At 52.2% G+C, this 17,193-nt stretch overlaps 2 protein-coding genes across 8 annotated transcripts; one reads left to right on the forward strand and one right to left on the reverse strand.

Annotated features, from left to right (window-relative positions):
- Positions 1-5,478: 5,478 nt before the first annotated feature.
- On the reverse strand, positions 5,479-10,883 carry ABHD15 (abhydrolase domain containing 15). Its single transcript, XM_013989996.3, has 2 exons — positions 9,950-10,883; positions 5,479-7,380 (listed from the first exon to the last, which is right to left on the reverse strand). Exons 1-2 carry the CDS (start codon positions 10,816-10,818, stop codon positions 6,855-6,857), a joined length of 1,395 nt encoding a protein of 464 aa, XP_013845450.3. The 5' UTR covers positions 10,819-10,883; the 3' UTR covers positions 5,479-6,854.
- Positions 9,955-16,831, forward strand: TP53I13 (tumor protein p53 inducible protein 13). 7 transcript variants are annotated; one of them, XM_084985649.1, is made up of 8 exons: positions 9,955-10,092; positions 12,476-12,533; positions 13,136-13,204; positions 13,413-13,454; positions 15,280-15,408; positions 15,549-15,749; positions 15,862-16,405; positions 16,488-16,831. In XM_084985649.1, the coding sequence occupies exons 4-8, from the start codon at positions 13,440-13,442 to the stop codon at positions 16,598-16,600; spliced, it is 1,002 nt and encodes a 333-aa protein (XP_084841775.1). In that variant the 5' UTR covers positions 9,955-10,092; positions 12,476-12,533; positions 13,136-13,204; positions 13,413-13,439; the 3' UTR covers positions 16,601-16,831. The 7 variants fall into 7 exon arrangements, with proteins under 7 accessions (XP_084841775.1, XP_084841774.1, XP_003131845.5 ...); XM_084985648.1 differs by lacking the exon at positions 9,955-10,092 and having other exon boundaries at positions 12,396-12,533; XM_003131797.7 differs by lacking the exons at positions 9,955-10,092; positions 12,476-12,533 and adding an exon at positions 12,843-12,947.
- The last annotated feature ends 362 nt before the right edge of the window (positions 16,832-17,193 follow it).

The following is a 17,193-nucleotide window of genomic DNA, read 5'->3' on the forward strand; positions in this document are numbered from 1 at the left end:
CAATTTCAGTATTCCACCTTGAATTTGGAGGAAATAAAAAATTTAAAAAACAAGATTTCTTGGCGTTCCTGTCGTGGTGCAGCAGAAATGAATCCGACTAGGAACCATGAGGTTGCTCGTTCAGTCCCTGGCCTCGCCCAATGGGTTAACGATCTGGTGTTGCCCCGAGCTGTGGTGTAGGTCGCAGATTCGGCTCGGATCTGGCATGGCTGTGGCGTAGGCCAGCAGCTACACCTCTGATTAGACCCCTAGCCTGGGAATCTCCATATGTCGTGGAAGCAGCCCTAAAAAAAAAAAACAAAAACAAGATTTCTGCTTTATCTCCACAATTTGGGCTGTTCAAATTACAGTGGAAGGAGAGTGTTGTAACACTTGCTTCTAGCCATGTCAGCAACCCAAAACAAATGTCATTGACTAAACATATCTGAGATGCTGAGTTATGCTGACTATAAGGGAAATTTGAACGTATATTAAAAAAATCATCACAGTGATCAGCTAGCTCCACGTGTAAGCTAGTGTCAGGGTATCTACATCTCAGTGATGCCACCTGCAGAAGCAGCGTTTTCCTATGCATGTCCTAGGCAGTTAATCACTTAAAAAAATTTTTTTTTTAGTCTTTTGCTTTTTATGGCTGCACCCATGATACTTGAAAGTTCCCAGGCCAGGGGTCATATCAGAGCCACAGCTGCCAGCCTACGCCAGAGCCACAGCAACGCAGGATCCTAGCCACATCTGTGACCTACACCACAGCTCACAGCAACGCTGGATCCTTAACCCACGGAGCGAGGTCAGGGATGGAATCCACATCCTCATGGATCCCCGTCGGGTTCATTACTCCTGAGCCACGACAGGAACTCAGTCATTTTTTAGTTGCCTATTTTTTCAGATACTCATTATTATGGTAAGGGAGACAAGGCTACTGAGGATGTTAAGGGTATATAGGCTGTGCAAAACAACTTGAGAGTGCCATTTATAGATTAATGTTGGCTCCTCCATGGAGTTGTGCAGACAAAGTCATTCTCCTCTTGTTAACGCCCTTTACATTATGGAGTCTAAAATGAACATTATTTACTGTCATCCCAGCCAGTGATTGACTAGGAAAAGGCAGAGTGTGGTATAAAGAGCAGGGGTTTGAGTTCTGGTCTTTAGCCCCATCTCTACTAACTGTGAGATCTTTTAAAAGTCACATCACTTTTAAGAAAAAGGAAACCAGTTGGTTTTTGACTGCAACAAATGAACCGGTATATAACCTATTAGCCATTAGCATGGTTATCAGAGAGAGAAAAGGTGCTGCTCTTTCAAGCCCTTCCCAACTTTGCAGTGGAATTAGAACTTCTTGGCCTTAGAAGAATTAGGAACATAGATGCTGATCTGAAAGCAGATGTGCTACCTCATAGAGTTCTTTGAGCTCTAGTTGAGGAATTAAATGGATGTGAAGAAAGGAATCCATCTGCTTTTTATTACTTCATTATAGCCTAATAGACCTAAATTAAGGGCTATTCATAGTGTCTTTTCACACAGAATGACTTGTAACTTTCCCAAAATCATACGAGTCACAGATGAAATAGAAACTGGAACCTGCATTTCCAAACTTCCTCAGTACTCTCCAACACACAAATTACTAATTGCCCACTGGAAAACTTGTCTGTGTAGGTACCACTGATGATCAAGTAATGTTGATCCTGCTGGAAAATTATTAGCCCAGAGCAGGAGGACTGGTTGTTGATTAAACAGAACTGCTACTGGTTAGTGTTAGGGGACACAAGCCTAGATCTATAGAACTGAAGCAACAACCAGCAAATAGAAAATGTGCAGTGGACCTCTGTTAACTCCATAGGTAGGTAAGCATGACTCAGTACACAGAGGACCTCAGAAGACAAACAGCACATTTGTTTCTGGAGATTTGAAAAATAATGACATTCCATTGTTGCAGGGAGACTGCAATTTATTATTCAGAGGCAAACAAGTCAAAGAGAAATTTATGTTCAATCACAAATCTAGCAGACACTAAAACAAGGTATTACCTTCTTACACAGGCTGGAGGAGCTAGAGACATTTGTTTTTGATATGTTTTTGATTGTGTTTAACAAAATGCCTCTTTTCCTTCAAACTTTCAGCTCTTCCTGGATACATTAGAGCATAGTTATTGGATGTCTTAAAACATCCTCTGGTCACTCTGGCAAGGCTGTTTTTTTTTGGGGGGGGGTTGTTTTTTGTTTTGCTTTTTAGGGCCGCACTCTCAGCATGTGGAGGTTCCCAGCTAAGGGTTGAATCAGCTTCAGCTGCTGGCTTATACCACAGCCACAGCAATTCAGGATCTGAGGCACATCTGCAAGCTAAACCACAGCTCATTGGCAACGCTGGCTTCTTAAGCCACTGAGGAAGCCCAGGGATAGAACCTGCATCTTCATGGATACTAGTCAGATTCATTTCCACTGAGCCATGACGGGAACTCCTGGCAAGGCTATTTTTATTAAAATATTTATGTCATCTCCCAACTCCCAGAATTTGGATCAGGTCCGATATCTGATCCTCAAGCCCATAAACTAACCAGAAGTCTTTATAACCCACTGAGCTCATTTGCATTATTTCAACTCACAACCGACCCTCAGAAGAAAAAGAACCTTATATCTAATATAGACCACCCTTATTTCTCAGCACCTGCCTCCTCCATGATGTGTGTGCCATGTGGCAGTCTAGCTTGCATATCCTACCAGTCATTGGGACTTCCTGCTTCCTGAGGCATTCCTTCCATCTCTGGGCACTTGGATACTCCTAGGTATAACTTCTCAGTCTTAACTCTGTAAAATGAAACTAGTGAAAACAGTTTTTGATGCCATCCTTTTGGCTTGGCTTGTAGAATCAAATATTTCTTGGTATCATCGGCAAGTTCTGCCAAAGTGGCCACGTATATCTGCTTGCTTAAGCAGGGAAGGAAATTTATACTAAAGTTCATTTCTAAGGGAAGAAACCTTGGCATTAGTAAGGGTGACTAACAAAGGATCTTGAGGTCTGGGTGGAAGAGGAGTACAGAGGGCCTTCTGACTCTGGGGTGGTTTTGAGGTTATATACAAAGCCAAGATAACACTTCCCGTGTCAAGACCTCTTTTCTAACAGTATTCAAGTCTTAGAAGGGATATCTTCACTCAGAACAGAGATGATGTCTTATCAAAACGAGGATTTGGTGCTACGTTTTTTCATAGTGTCGTCTCTGGCCAAGCCACATTGGAAACCTGTATATACATATAAAAAATACTAAATCCTTAAGAGAATTAAGTTATAGCTTAACCTAATCTTTGGTATCAGAGGTCAAAACTTAGTAGCACTCAAAGAAACCTTGAGAAGCAGTTGTCTGCTTCCTGCGTTCAGATCCAGTGGGTGGAAACAGACAACTCAGTTTCTACTTCTGAGATAATTAATGTCTTCTATATTGTCACTGGGTTATGTTTTCTTTCCTCCTTTACCATTTGAAGGTGTTTTTATAAATAATGAAGAGAACAAAATGGAAGCCAGCAAGTGAACGAGACCTGAGAGGATTGCTAAAGTCTTGCTACCTGGAATACGCCCAACTCAGTGGTATTTCTGTGGCTTTTGTTTTGTTGTTTGTTTCTTGCTTCCCCAAACTCATAACAAGTCAGTTTGTGCAAGAGCTATTCATTCTCTCAGAATATGTGCCTGGCTTTTAACCAGAGCAAAGCCAATTTGGGTGATTCCTTCATCATTAGACTGAAGGACAGGGTCACCCAAACCTGCTTGAATAGCAACTATACTTTCTTGGCCAGAAAGTGAGCTAAAAAGTAGTGATGTCATCAAATGGTGGTGAGAAGATGAGAGAGAAATAGCTTCCTCAGATCATGAGTACATCTGGCACCAAGGGCATACAGGAAAAATTACTTTAGGATTTAGGTCACTAGGGCTGTGGATCCAAGGGCATCAGTGGAGCCTGGACTAGGGCTGTTCTGATGTTCTGAGAGCTTTAAGAGTATAACTGGGAATATATATATATATAAAACTATATATATCCTTCCTCACCCACCCCCACAAGCATGCCTCCCTGTAAAAAAGGAACCATCATTTCCCCAAAAGCTATTATCTTAAAAGAACCAAAGTCCTGAGGTATTTGACCTAGAGAAACAATCCAGAATTTAGCCCTTAGGGGTCCTTCAATCCCCGCGAGTAGAGGGTGGTTAAAAAACACTGGACTGCTTCCCATTTTGCAATGAGTTCTGAATGATCGCAGGATCCAGCCTATGGGACTGCAGGACCCTACGATGCTGAAATCAATTAACTGAGGCTGTTAACTGAAATCCTCACTGAATCAGATGCTGGGGGTGGGGGGCAGTCAGATGTCAGAAATTCTTCGCCAAGCTTTACACCAAGGCGGTTAACTAGAAATAGGATGTCTTCTTTAGGGTACACTTCCTTATATTTTCTCCTGCTCAGACAGACATGGTGAAAGAATGTTAGGTGAAGAATGTGCAGGAGGAGGAACCAGAAGTGAGGAAGGACGGAGGTCATTTTTTCATGATGGGATAATATGCCTTAGGTCAGTGTTGTCTGCATTTCAGTTTAGAATCTTGGATAGTTCAGAGTTTCTTTTCTTCTTTTTTTTTTTTTTTTTTTGTCTTTCTGTCTTTAGGGCCACCCCTGCGGCATATGGAGGTTCCCAGGCTAGGAGTCCAGTCGGAGCTGTAGCCACCGGCCTACACCACAGCCACAGCAACATGGGATCTGAGCCACGTCTGCAACCTACACCACAGCTCTCGGCAATGCTGGGTCCTTAACCCATTGAGGGAGGCCAGAGATTGAACCTGCGTCCTCATGGATGCCAGTCAGGTTCATTAACTGCTGAGCCACAATGGGAACTCCCAGAGTTTCTTTTAAATTTTTAAGTTTTTTATCCTTTTGGCTATGCCTGAGGCATGCAGAAATTCCCAGGCCAGGGATTGAACCCGTGCCACAGCATCAACCAGAGCCACAGCAGTGACAAAACTGGATCCTTAACCTGCTGTGCCACAAGGGAATTCTCAGAGCTTCTTCTTATTTGATCTAGAAGAACAAGGATAGGCCAAGGTTATCCAAACCTAAAATCATGGCCCCAGGAATTCCTCAAGCCTTAGGCCATAGCTTTTGGTAAACATCTCTCCTTAAAATTGCTTTGCCGTTTGTGAGGCCAGGATAGAGCTTCCTGTCAAAACAAGAAAACAGGTAGCCTCTTTCTTGATGACAGATTAAAACTTCAGGGCAAAGTGTTTTGTTTTGTTTGGCGGGGAGGGCAGGAATTGGATGCCCTATTGTATTGTTTAATGGCTTAATCCAAACCAAGTTGTGTGGATCAAGCTGTACAGAGCCTATTTTACTCCAATCTTTAGCACTGGTCTTCGTAAAACCAAAGAGCTAATCAGTCACTGAGTGGCCAGATGCAGAAGAAAGCTTTTTCCGCATCTATGTGGATGGTAATAATTGAGCAAAAAGAGGTGTATATATATATATATAATGATAATGCGAAATATTCATAAATCACTGAGTCAGCTCTAGTCCATCTCTTAGAAATTTTGTTTGTTTTCTCTGGTCCCAGATGTCTCTCCAGGCTCCCCAGAGGAAGAGGCTACTTAGTAGTATCAGAAAAGAGGGCAACTAACCAAAAATACACACCTAAGATAGGAAGTTTATACTTTTTTTTTTTTTTTTTTTTTTTTTGCTTTTTTAGGGCCACACTCATGGCATATGGAGGTTCCCAGGCTACGGCTAGAATCGGAGCTACAGCTGCCAGTCTACACCACAGCTCCCAGCAACGCCTGATCCTTAACCCACTGAGCGAGGCCAGGGATCGAACCTGCAGTCTCATGTTTCCTAGTCGGATTCGTTTCCACTGCACCACGATGGGAACTCCAAGGTTTATGCTTTTTATATATATATATACTTTTACCACATCCCAGGAGAAAAACAGCTCTTGCTAGAACTCCCTGGAGTAATCAAAATAGTACTGGAAGGAGCAGCTGGTGTGCCTGAGAGTCTGGCTCTTTAAGTCATGGGCAAGCAGACCCTGCGTGCAGGGACTTCCTGCTACTAAAGTCATCCTTGCGATCTCTCCAGTGAGTCTTGGGGTCCCAGGCTGAAGCCCCAGATTAGCTGCATTCCCAGGCAGAACTTGACACACTCGTGTGAAAGACTGGACTTTAGTGTTCCAGACACAGGCACTCACACTCTGTACCTTGTCGCCCTCCCCGCCCAGTCTCAGAATGGCACTTACTGCCTTTGTGCCTTTCTCACATTCACGCCTGACAGATGCAGCCACACAGCTCTGTAAGCCACTTCCACAGCTGCCCCGCCTGAAATAAGCTGAGGGCCACAACCGCAGAAAAAAAACGAGAGAAGTGGGACCAAGACACAAACATCCCGTCCTCACCACATCAAGTGGCTCCAGCTTAAAAAGCGGGGGTCACAGAGCTGATTACTTAGGTGGGACAGACCTGCCCGATGGCTCACAAAAACTCATCATCTCTGCATCATTGCTAGAGCGTGAGCATTTTCTCTTGAGTCCAGGAACTTAAGCGGTGCTCTTCTTTGGCTTATGAAGTTGATGACAGGGGACAGTGACAGGAACGCCCAGCGGCTGAAGCAGGATGAGCTGGAATGTGTAGAGCAGGGCCTGGGCAGGCGTTCCGCTCAGGGGAAAGTGAATGCCAGCTTGCTGGAAGTTCCGTCTCTTTCTACAGACCAGTGTAGGAGGGAAGGGACTGTGTGGGGGCAAAGAGCTGGAACTGCCTGCCCCATTCAGTCCTTTGCACCTTTTCAGGACTCGATCATGCCCAGCTCTGTTCTTCCCTGCAGGGCTGGGGGGCTCTCAGGTCTCACCTTGTATATGATCTCTTCCAGCTAAAGATCTCCTCCAGATTGGAAGAGGGAGAGACCTCCCGCTTCGGCAGGGTTCCCCAGCGACGCCGGCCCACGAGGAATGAAGCTCGGTGCCTACTCAGCCCTTTCATCCTCTCTTCCGTTCGGAAGAACTCAGTCAAGGCCCGGAAATACTCCAAGATGACCTCGTGGCTCCAGGCTGGCAAGGGCTCCTGGCGCAGGAAGCCACAGTGGCCTCCGTGGCGGCTGAGCAGGAGGAAGAAGTAGGGGTTGCTGTGAAAAAGTTCAGTTGGCAGAAAGCGGTTTGGGGGCCCACACACAGGGTCATCAGCGCTACAGATGCACAGTACAGGTACAGCCGCCTCGTCCACATCCCGGAGTGGGTCGTTGTGTTCCCAGTAGGTGTCCCAGCTGATGGGGAAACTCTTGGTGTGGCAGAAGAGGGTCTCCTCAAACTCTCGCAGGGAGCGGCTCCTGAACAGTTTTCCGGTGTCCACTATTTCCTCCAGGGCCGTGGCATACCTGGCAACAAGAAGTGGAATGGGGAAGGTAGGAAAGAGAGGAAAGAATTAGGAAACACATTGGCAGCAGAAGGTACACAGTGGCAGCCCACAGGCCAGATTCTGACCACAGAGGCTTTCTTTGGCCCTTGGTATATTTTAAAACTTCCATTTCATTGCCATCATTTAAATCAGGATGCTTCACATAGGAGCTCCTGCCGTGGTGCAGAGGAAACAATCCAACTAGAAGCCATGAGGTTGCAGGTTCGATCCCTGGCCTCGCTCAGTGGGTTAAGTAAGGATCCCACGTTGCTCTGAGCTGTGGTGTAGATCGAAGTCGAGGCTTGGATCTGGCGTTGCTGTGGCTGGAAAACCCAATTAGACCCCCTAGCCTGGGAAACTCCACATGCCACTAGTGCAGCCCTAAAAAGCAAAAAAGATAAAAAACAAATAAAATCACGAGATTTTGCATAAAATGCAACGATCTGGCTTCTTGAGGGAAATGAGGAGATCTGGCAACACAGGGTAGTGTGGCAATTAGCAGGGTATTTCCTCTCTCCCTCCTGTGCTACAGTTTCTATCAGGACGGTCACTCATGGCATTACCTGCCCACTCCTAGGACAGCATTTGACTTGATAACCGCTAAGTTACAATGACAGCTCTCCTCTTGACCTCAACTTCTGACCCTCTGTAGGGAACTTGCTATGAATTGTCACTGCCTGAACCCCTGTTAGAAGAACTCACTGGCTCAGACTATCCAAACCAGCAAATGACGCCCCCCATCATTAACATTTTACTTTTTTTTTTTTTTTTTGTCTTTTTGCCTTTTCTGGGGCCACTCCTGTGGCATATGGATGTTCCCAGGCTAGGGGTCGAATCAGAGCTGTACTGCCAACCTACACCACAGCCACAGCAACATGGGATCCGAGCCACATCTGCAACCTATACCTTAGCTCACGGCAACGACGGATCCTTAACCCATTGAGCAAGGCCAGGGATCAAACCCGCAACCTCATAGTTCCTAGTCGGATTCATTAACCACTGAGCCACGATGGGAACTCCAACATTTTACTTTAAACTCTGTTAGTTTGCTTGTATTTTAAAAAGTAATATGCTATCCAAATGATAACAAATGTTTATGACCTTGATCAGTGGGGGAGGTATTCCTAGAGAGGGCTGAGTGGCAGAGGAAGTGATTGGGCATGGAATTAATTTGCAGGGTGAGTTCCCAAATGGGAACCTGAGAGCAACTGCTCTGGGGAAGAGGTACATCTTTGCTGTTTTCATGGCCCTGGAAAGGACCTGGCACCCTAACAGGGAGGCCAGGATGGGCAGCTCAGTCCTTTGTTTAGATTAATCCAGCCTAGCCAGCTGAATTTGGATAGGTGCCTTCTGCAGTCATTCAAAGGGGGCCTCAAGTTAGCAATCCCAAACTTCTATGGGTGGGACAGTTCCTGAAGGCCCAGGTTTCCTCTCCACTTCCTTCCCCTTGTCCTGCTGCTGGTACCGAGGGTCACCACTGATGGTGGTCATTTGTGGATAGAAACTGGCAATTAAGCCATGTGAGAGCACAGTGTCCCTGGACTGTTCTGGCAGGTCTGGGTTGCCATGGTAGCCCTTGGGCTGTTGTTGAACTCAGGGATGACCTTTGACTCAGAAGAGGAGTCAAAACCGGACAAGGAAAGAAAGAAATCACAATTTCCCCCATGTTCTGGGGCCTCTTACTTTCGCTATCTTATTTCATGATTATAACCACCTTAGGAGGTGGTTATTATTAACTGCATTTTAACTGAAGAGGGAAGCCAGGCTAACGGGGTCAGCTAACTTGCTGGAAATTCAGGATTTGAACCCCAGTGGGTTCGACTCCACATCCCAGGTCTTTATGCCATACCATACAGCCGTCATCATGTCTTTGACCTCATTCTGCCATCTCCTAGGAAAGCAACAGTGTGAGCTCAAGCCTGGCTATTTGCTGTGGGAAGGCTGCTCAGGCATTCTCGGTGGAAAAGTCTCCCTTGTCACCCTAGCGGGAAATTATTCTCTGTTTGGAGTTCTTTTTTTTTTTAATTTAAATGTTCTTAATTTTTTTTGCATTAAATATTGAGTACATACCTAGAAATATGCAAAACATTAGTCAGATTTAAAGAATTTTAATAAATCAAATACCACCATATTTCTGATTCCTGTCACCTCTAGGTTCGGAGATTATAAGGAGACATCCTGGACAAATTATCAGTTACAGCTGCTTCCAGGGCCCTCTTTGCTGATTTGACAAGCTATGGACTAAGCGATGTACAGGTCAGGTGCTGCCTCTGCAGAAGTAGGGCAGGTGCTTGGGTTGCTAGGACACGATGGGGCTGTGGTGAGGCCAGAGGGCCCCGGGGCAGCAGTTCCTGCTCTAGCTAATGATGCTCACTGAGTCCGTTTGTTTGTGGCTTTTAAACCTGCTTCCTCTGGGCGCTTCAGAAAGTGTGAGGAGACCTTTGCCCAACTTGCTCTAAATCTACTTGTTCAGTACCAGGCAGGGCTGTTTCTCCGTCAGCCCCAAACTCTCTTCCCCCTACTGCCCGTCTACAGCCTCCATTACCCACCTGCTGAGGGCAATCTTCTGGTGAAGCAGAAAGCCCCGCTCGTAGGGCCAGGGCAGGCCGGCCTCAAACCACTCGCGGCAGCGAAGCACCGGCGAGATACAGGCAGCGCCAGTCACGTAGCTGGAGGAGCCACACTCGCCCAGGTAGGACAGCAGCAGCGCCGAGCCTGAGCCCTCGCTCACTGCGAACAGCGGGGCTGCGGGGTGGCGGAAGCGGATGTAAGTGATGGCCTCTTTGAGGTCGGACGGGTCCCCGAAAGGTTGCAGTCGGGGGCTGACCAGCGGGCAGCCGTGGTGGCCGCGACGGTGGAAGATGACCGGGTAGTAGCCGCGCTCCAGGGCCAGCAGGCAGAGGCCAAGCACGTTGCGGGTGAGGCGCCCCCAGGCATTGGGGATCACCAGGAGCACCGCCGGGAGGCCCCCGGCGTTGGTTACCCGGCGGCCCCGGGGGCAAGGTCCCACCACCCAGTCCAGGGCTACCAGCCCGTCGTCCGCCAGCTGCAGGTACTCCCGGGCCAGCTCAGGCCCCAGCCCCACCGGCAGCACGAAGTGGCAGAGGGTCTGCAGGTGGGGCCCGGAGAGCCACGAGCGCGGACCCAGCTCCAGCGCTGCAGAGCGTCGCAAGGCACGCAGCAGGCACTGGGCCAGCGCCGACGGCTTACAGATGAGCCTGCACCCGCCTGGGAGCGGCTCACGCCCGTCGCTGAACTGGTCCACTGGGCCTCCGCGGTCCACCTCCTCCTTGTGGCCCTGGCCCCGGGTCCCTGGCAGGGTCCTCACTCCGACGGCGCGCTGCAGCCGAGGGGCCAGCAGGCCAAGCAGGGCGAGCGCGGCCAGGAGCAGGGCGAGGGCGGCGCTCCACGGCGGCATGGCGAGGTAGGAGAGCCCCCGGCCGGCGGCAAGCAAGCGGCGAGGAGGTCCCCTCGGCGAGCTCCCCGCTCAGCCCGCGGCTCCGCCCGGCCTCCGGGCTGCCCAGGGCCCTCCCGTGGGGGTGGGGGCGCGCTCTGGATTGGCCGCGGCCCCGCAGAGGCAGCCAGTTCGGGCCCGGCTCCCCTCACCCGCCCCCCACGCCCGCCTCGGGCCTTTGTACAGCAATTGCGACAAGCAGAAGCAAAAGGTGAAAGGAGCCGGGGCTACAGAGGGAGAGTTAGGATGAGCCGGAAGGGAGTCGGGTGGGGGCGGCAGAGAAGTGGGGAGACTCAGAGACGGAGGCTTGGGGGACCGGGATGAGGCTCAGAGTTCTCTGTCCCCGCCCCTCCGCCCCACGTTGTGTGCAGCTGCCGAGGAGACCCTGGTCGCTGCGCCCTCAAGGGCCACTGTTCAGAAGTAGCAGAAGGGAGAAGTGAACAAACCGCAGGTCCAGGCGCAGGCTCCGCGGGGCGGCTGCAGCTGCACCCGGAGCCACCAACCGCACCTCTGTGCCCAGGCTCCAGGCTCGGCAGTGCTCTCTGACCTCTGTGTTTGTCTCAGCCTAGTGGGAGCCCGCCACTGCGCAATAACTCGGCTGGGCAGGGGTCCAGCTCAGGGTCAGTGAGGGCCAGGGCAGGCATGTGCCCCGACAGCAGGTTTGCAGCGGGAGGCTAGAGCTCCAGGGAATTCTGGTTCCCTTGCTTACACCAGTGCCCTGTGCCAATCCCCCAGCCTCCCTCCATCTCGGGAGCGTGGGGCTTCTGTGGAACCTGCTTTCAGGTAGAGGAAATCCTCAGCATCGCTCCCCAGGATCTCCACAAAAGAAATAGCCCCAAAACTCTGAGAATAAACTGGAAGAAGAGACGCACTTAGGTGGCCTTCGAGGGGGTTGCCTGTTACCTGCGACCGGCCGTGGGAAGGGATAGATTATCCCCTTAGCAACCCAGTAACTGGCAATTACTGGGGAGCTGGGGAAGGGTAAGAAATCCCATGTAAGTCACAGATATGTGGGAGATGTTCCTGCTCTTTTTCAAAGTTTTGGGCTAGGCATTTCAGCCCACACCCTCCACCCACTTTCCTGTCTTTCCTCAAAATCATGAGTCGGGCCAAGGAGAAGGGCACAGGGGAGTGGACACCCAGGGGCGCACCGGGGCGTCTGGCCAGAGCTCCTTGCTGGGGGCGAGGCCGGTGACTCCTCCGCCTCACGCTGACCGAAGTCTCCCTGGGCACCCGCTGGCCACCGCTGAGATAATCATGAAAGCGGAGGCGGACATGGGGCACAAAGAAGCCCCCAGCCTGGCTCCAGCTTCCACCCGCTTCTGTGCCTGGGGAACGTGCAGGCCTGAGACCCCCCCACCCCCCACCCCCCACCCCGAGGCTCCTCTGGATTCGGGCGCTATTTACAGGCGCGGGATGAGCTCAATGTGTAGCTCTAGGGCAGGGACCCTCTTCCTTCTGCAGCTCGGGCTTCGTGACTCTGGCCCTTTTCTAGATGCACGTCACACTGATGAGGCTGAAGCGTGTTTGCTGAAAGGGAGCGGACCCATTTCCCCTCCTGCTACCCAGTTTACAGGGATCCCATTTCCTGCTCTTAAACCCGCTCCACGATCCCACCCAGGCACTGCAGCTGAGCCCTACATGCCACGGAGACCCGCTGAGACGGATGCCCGGGCGAGGTAGGTGGTTCCGTCTGCCTCGCAGCTCGGCTGGGCGCGCAGTAGACCGGCTTCCACCCAACTTTTCCGGCTTGAGGTGGAGAACGCGTGCGCGCACGGTCCGGGCTGTGGGCGGGCACTGGGGCGGGGCGGGCACCCGGCGAGAGCGGCGGGAGCTGTGGGGGCGGGGCGAGGCGAGGGGCGCGCGAGCCCCGGGGAGTCGGGGCGCGCGGTCTGGGGTCGGGGCGGGACGGCGCGCGCGAGCCCGGGGTCTACGTGGGCACGCGGGCGGCGCGGGGGCAGGGCCAGGCTGCGCGCGCTCTCTCCCTTGCTGGGCGACTGGCCGGGCTGGGGCGGGTCGGGATGGCGCCTCCTCCGCCTCCGCCCCAGCTGCTGCTCCTGGCAGTGCTGGTGGGGCTCCTGTGTCCCAGTGAGGTAAGGCGACCGGCTCCGGAGAAGCGTTTGGCTCGGGATCTCAAAGCACTTTGCCGAAAGTTCGTCCTGGAAGGAGTGGCGCGTGGAGTGGACTAGCAGTTCTCCCCTGGCCGGCTGGGCCTGGGAGGGAGAGGGCAGGGCCCTTACAAGGCCAAATGCCCCAGCTCTTATGCTCATTGAACCCGCAGGTGGTGGCTGAGCTGGCAGAGGAGGCGGGAGCCCGTTGTCCCGAGGGCCTGTGGCCTCTGCCCCCACAGGTGGGAGCCTGGAGGGCGGTGGGAGAGAGGAGTGTGAAGGGGTAGCCCATTCCCACCCTGGCCTCGCGGGCACCCTCCATAGCCACCCCTCTTAGCACCTCTGCGGGTTCCTCCAGCCCAGCGTGCAGGCATGGGTCTGCCGTCCCCGCCTCACCACCCACGCAGAGTCCCCTAGGGACTCTAAGCTTTCATCTCTCCCCCTGTATAGGTGTCCCCAAGAGTGACCTACACACGGATGAGTCCACAGCAGGTAAGTACAAGCAGGAGGCATCCTTGGTGTCTGCCCTGGAAACGGCGAGCTCCTTGCGGGCTTTCTCCACTTTTTCTGCTCACCAGCTTCTTTCTTTCTCTTTCTTTCTCTCTTTAAAATTTTTTCTTCTCTTTCTTTTTTGGCCCTGGAGCATGTGGAAGGAAGGTCTCCAGACAGGGATGGACCTCTGTGCCACAGCTGAGGCAACGCTGGGTCCTGATTCTGCGTTAGGAACTTCCACCAGCTCTGTTCTTTACCACTTCCCCCAGTAAGAGGCAGTGTTCCTAGTCCCGGGACAGTAAGCCACAGGCCTCTGTTCTCTGCTGTGCTGTGTCAGGAATGCTGTTGAGTACCTGGCTGTGTGGGCAGGAGACGGCAGTGGGAGCGCTGAGAGTAGTAGAAAAAAAAACAGGTTATCCTCCAGCTCTGCTGTGTGGCTCTGGGAGTCTCCTGACTTCTCTGGGCACCAGTTTTCTCTAAGATAGGTTATTAGTAATGTCCCTCTCCTTGAGGAGTAAACAAATAGCCTAGGACAGCACTTTAGAAAATAGGAAGTTGTAAGGAGTTTACACACCTCAGGTCACCAACCCAGCTGTGGGTGCAGCCAGGCCTGTCTTTTTTCATTGCCGGTGGTTGGGTAGCTTCTCTGTCCCTGTGGTTTTCCTTTTGAAATATCTTTTTTTTTTTTTTAATCCCTGTAATAGCTCCAGGCTCATGCCACCTCCCTTATTTTTTTCCCCAAACAGCCCTTTCATTCCACTGTTCAGAGACCAGTGGCTCCTTATTTCCCGCGTTATCACTCCCCTGTGTGGTTTTTCAGGGTCTGCCTAGTTCAGGAAATCTCCTCCAACCTCTGCACACCTTCGGTTCCTCTCTAGTCCTGTTGGTCTGCTCCCCACACATGTGAGTGCTGGCCTTATTCCCATTGCTGTACCTTTGCCCCTGCTTATCCCCCTCCACATCGGGCCTAGCCTAACTTGAAGGAGGCAGCACCTTATCCTCCTGCCATCTGTCTCCAGCCATCTTCCAAGCCCAGCACAGGAGTCAGCTCTCCCTTGAGACCTTGCCTGATCGCATTAGCCCTTATTCATCACCTTCTCCAAATTCATGTAATGCTTATAATCTGTCTCTCATAATTTAACAACCAATCACTCTGAGTTTTATTAGTTTGCTCTTTCATTGGGGTAGTTCTGTTTCCCTGGGTTTCCTTTACATTCCCTGAAAGCAGAGAAGTCCAGGAGTTCTCTTTTGGCCTCTCCTACAGCATCTGGCACAAGTGCTGAGCATCAGGTCAGCTCAATCAAAGAATAATTCATAATTGATAAAGTGTTTCCATCCTTGGATTGTGCACCTGCTGCCTGTGTGCCCTGTATTTGCATTCTTTGGGGAGACTGAACATATAGATAAGGTCAATACATGGAAGACCTGGTCTCTATTTGAGGGTGCTTACGGTCTCAACTGGGGACCCATAGAGCCATGGTGGCAGGTCCAGAGGAACATGGCTAAAGAGTAGTCTGAAACTGGCAGGGTTAACTATGCGTGCTGTCGTGGAAGTTGTGGGCTTTAAGAGGTAGCTCTACATGGAGAGGAGAGCTGAAAAGGAATGCTCCAAGGCAAGATGGAATGCATGCCAGTATCCTGGGCCCTTTGTCCTTTCCTGAGCCCTGACGGTGGAAGGGTCATCTGGCCATCCTGGGAGTCCTTTTAAGTTGGCTCTGCAGGATGGGAGAACTTGGGATTCTCGGGAGGGACCAGGGCCTGGCTTGATATCGCCTTTCTTCCAGGCCAAGGATGTCAGCCTGGCTTGATATTGCCTTTCTTCCAGGCCAAGGATGTCAGCTTCCTCTACCACCCCTGTGCCCACCCTTGGCTGAAGCTCCAGCTTGCCCTCCTGGCCCACATTTGTGTGGCCCAGCCCTCACTGACGCCTGACCCCAGCCTCACTCAGGATCGGGTAAGTGGTTAGTAGTAAGTGGTAGCTGGTTGGCAGTGGCAGAGGCTGCAGCCCCACATGCAGGGCAAGGGAGATTCTGGGACTTTCTCTTGCTTGCTCCTGACCTTCATCTTGGCTCTAACAGTTACCTCCTTTCATAGCCCCTGGTGCTGGCAGCATGGGGGGTGGTGCTGGAGATGGCATGGGTCGAGCCAGCCTGGGCTGCCCGTTGGCTGAAGAGAAGGAGGCGGCGGAAGCAGAGGAAGGAGAAGGCATGGTTGTGTTCTGACAGCTTTTCTGGGTCCTCTCCCTTGGTGCCAGTGCCCAGCAGAGGGAGGCTGTGCAGGAGAGGGTGTGTGCAGGTGAGGGTTGCTGGCCCATGCTTGGTGGTCATTGGGTTTGTGGCCCAGGATGATGGGGTCATTCGGTTCTCTGAGCAGAGAAAGGGTGACTTGCTGTCTCTTCTCCTCTTAGGCCCTGGCTTTGGCCTTTACTCTGAGGAGCTGGCGGCCCCCAGGTGTAGTGGCAGCATCCAGAGTGCCTAGGCAGCTCTCCCCTGGTGGAGCCAAGAGACGTGGGCTGCGGGCTGCCTTTGGTCTCCAGCCCACCCCCTCCTCCCTCTCTGTTTCCCCACTGAGCTTAGAGGCCAAGCAGCCCATGTTGGGACCCCGGCGTGAAGATAATGCTCTACCTGTGCCCACTGGCACCCTCCTGCCTGGGGGGCCTGGAGGCAGTATTAGCTCCAGGCCGGAGGCTCAGATGCCCAAAGGGCAGAGCAGCCCAGGGGGCTGTGCCTGTCCCAGTCTGGCTTCTCCGGCCCCTCGGGCAGCAGCGCCTCCTCGGGCAGCCCGGGGCCCCACGCCGCGCACGGAGGAGGCCGCCTGGGCTGCCATGGCCCTGACCTTCCTGTTGGTGCTGCTCACCCTGGCCACGCTCTGCACTCGGCTGCACCGGAACTTCAGGCGAGGGGAGAGCATCTACTGGGAACCCACAGTGGACAGCCGGGACACAGTGGCTGGTGAGCAAGTCCCCTCCTCACCCACCCAATCCCGTCCCCCCACGGCTTCCCTGCCCTTGACGTCTCCCCACCCTGCCCATAGCTGTGCTGAAGCGGAGGCTGCTGATGCCCCCTCGTCGGGTCAAGCGCTCCCGCCGGAGACCCCTCCTCCCACCCACGCCGGACAGCGGCCCAGATGGGGACAGCTCCGAGTGACCTGCCCCACCCCTGCCACTGTGGCAGGTCTGGCTCCTCCCGCTGGGAGGCACTGCGCACAAGGTCGCCCCCTGGTGGCCCGATGGAGCAGTCCTGCCTAAGCCCGCGAGGGGGCTGGTCCGGTGTGTGGTTTGCTGGGAGGGGGTGGGGGCGGGGGCGTTGGAATGCGAAGGAGCCTTTTCAGTCTCCGTTGTGAAAACTCTGTTTTCCTTATTAAATTATTTTAATAGAGCCTGGCGTTGAGCTTGTGCATCTGCCACGCAGACTCGCTCCCATCCAGGACACTCCTAGGCCATTTAGGTCGTGTTTGAGGTAGAGGTTTTATGATACCAAAGTGGGCACCTGCCGGCCTGCCTCCTCTTGCCAACCTGGCCTCAGACCTGGACACTTGCTAGAACCCCTCCCACCACCACGGGTGAGCAGGTGGCGGGGAGTCGGTGGTGGTAGTTACTGAAACATTGTTATTTCCAGGATGACTCTAAGAGACAGCAAACTCTGGGGCTTCCCTCCTCTCAAGCGCAGGGCCTGGAGCAGTGCTGGTCTTCAGTGGCTTCATACTGTTGCCAGGTTGGTCTTTCTCCATTTCAGGTCTG

This window comes from Sus scrofa, chromosome 12, assembly GCF_054392235.1.
Source record: "Sus scrofa isolate SSC_HxYL_T2T_F1_AM1 chromosome 12, Sscrofa_HxYL_maternal_Yorkshire_Landrace_v2.0, whole genome shotgun sequence".
In the NCBI taxonomy this organism is placed as follows: Eukaryota; Metazoa; Chordata; class Mammalia; order Artiodactyla; family Suidae; genus Sus; species Sus scrofa.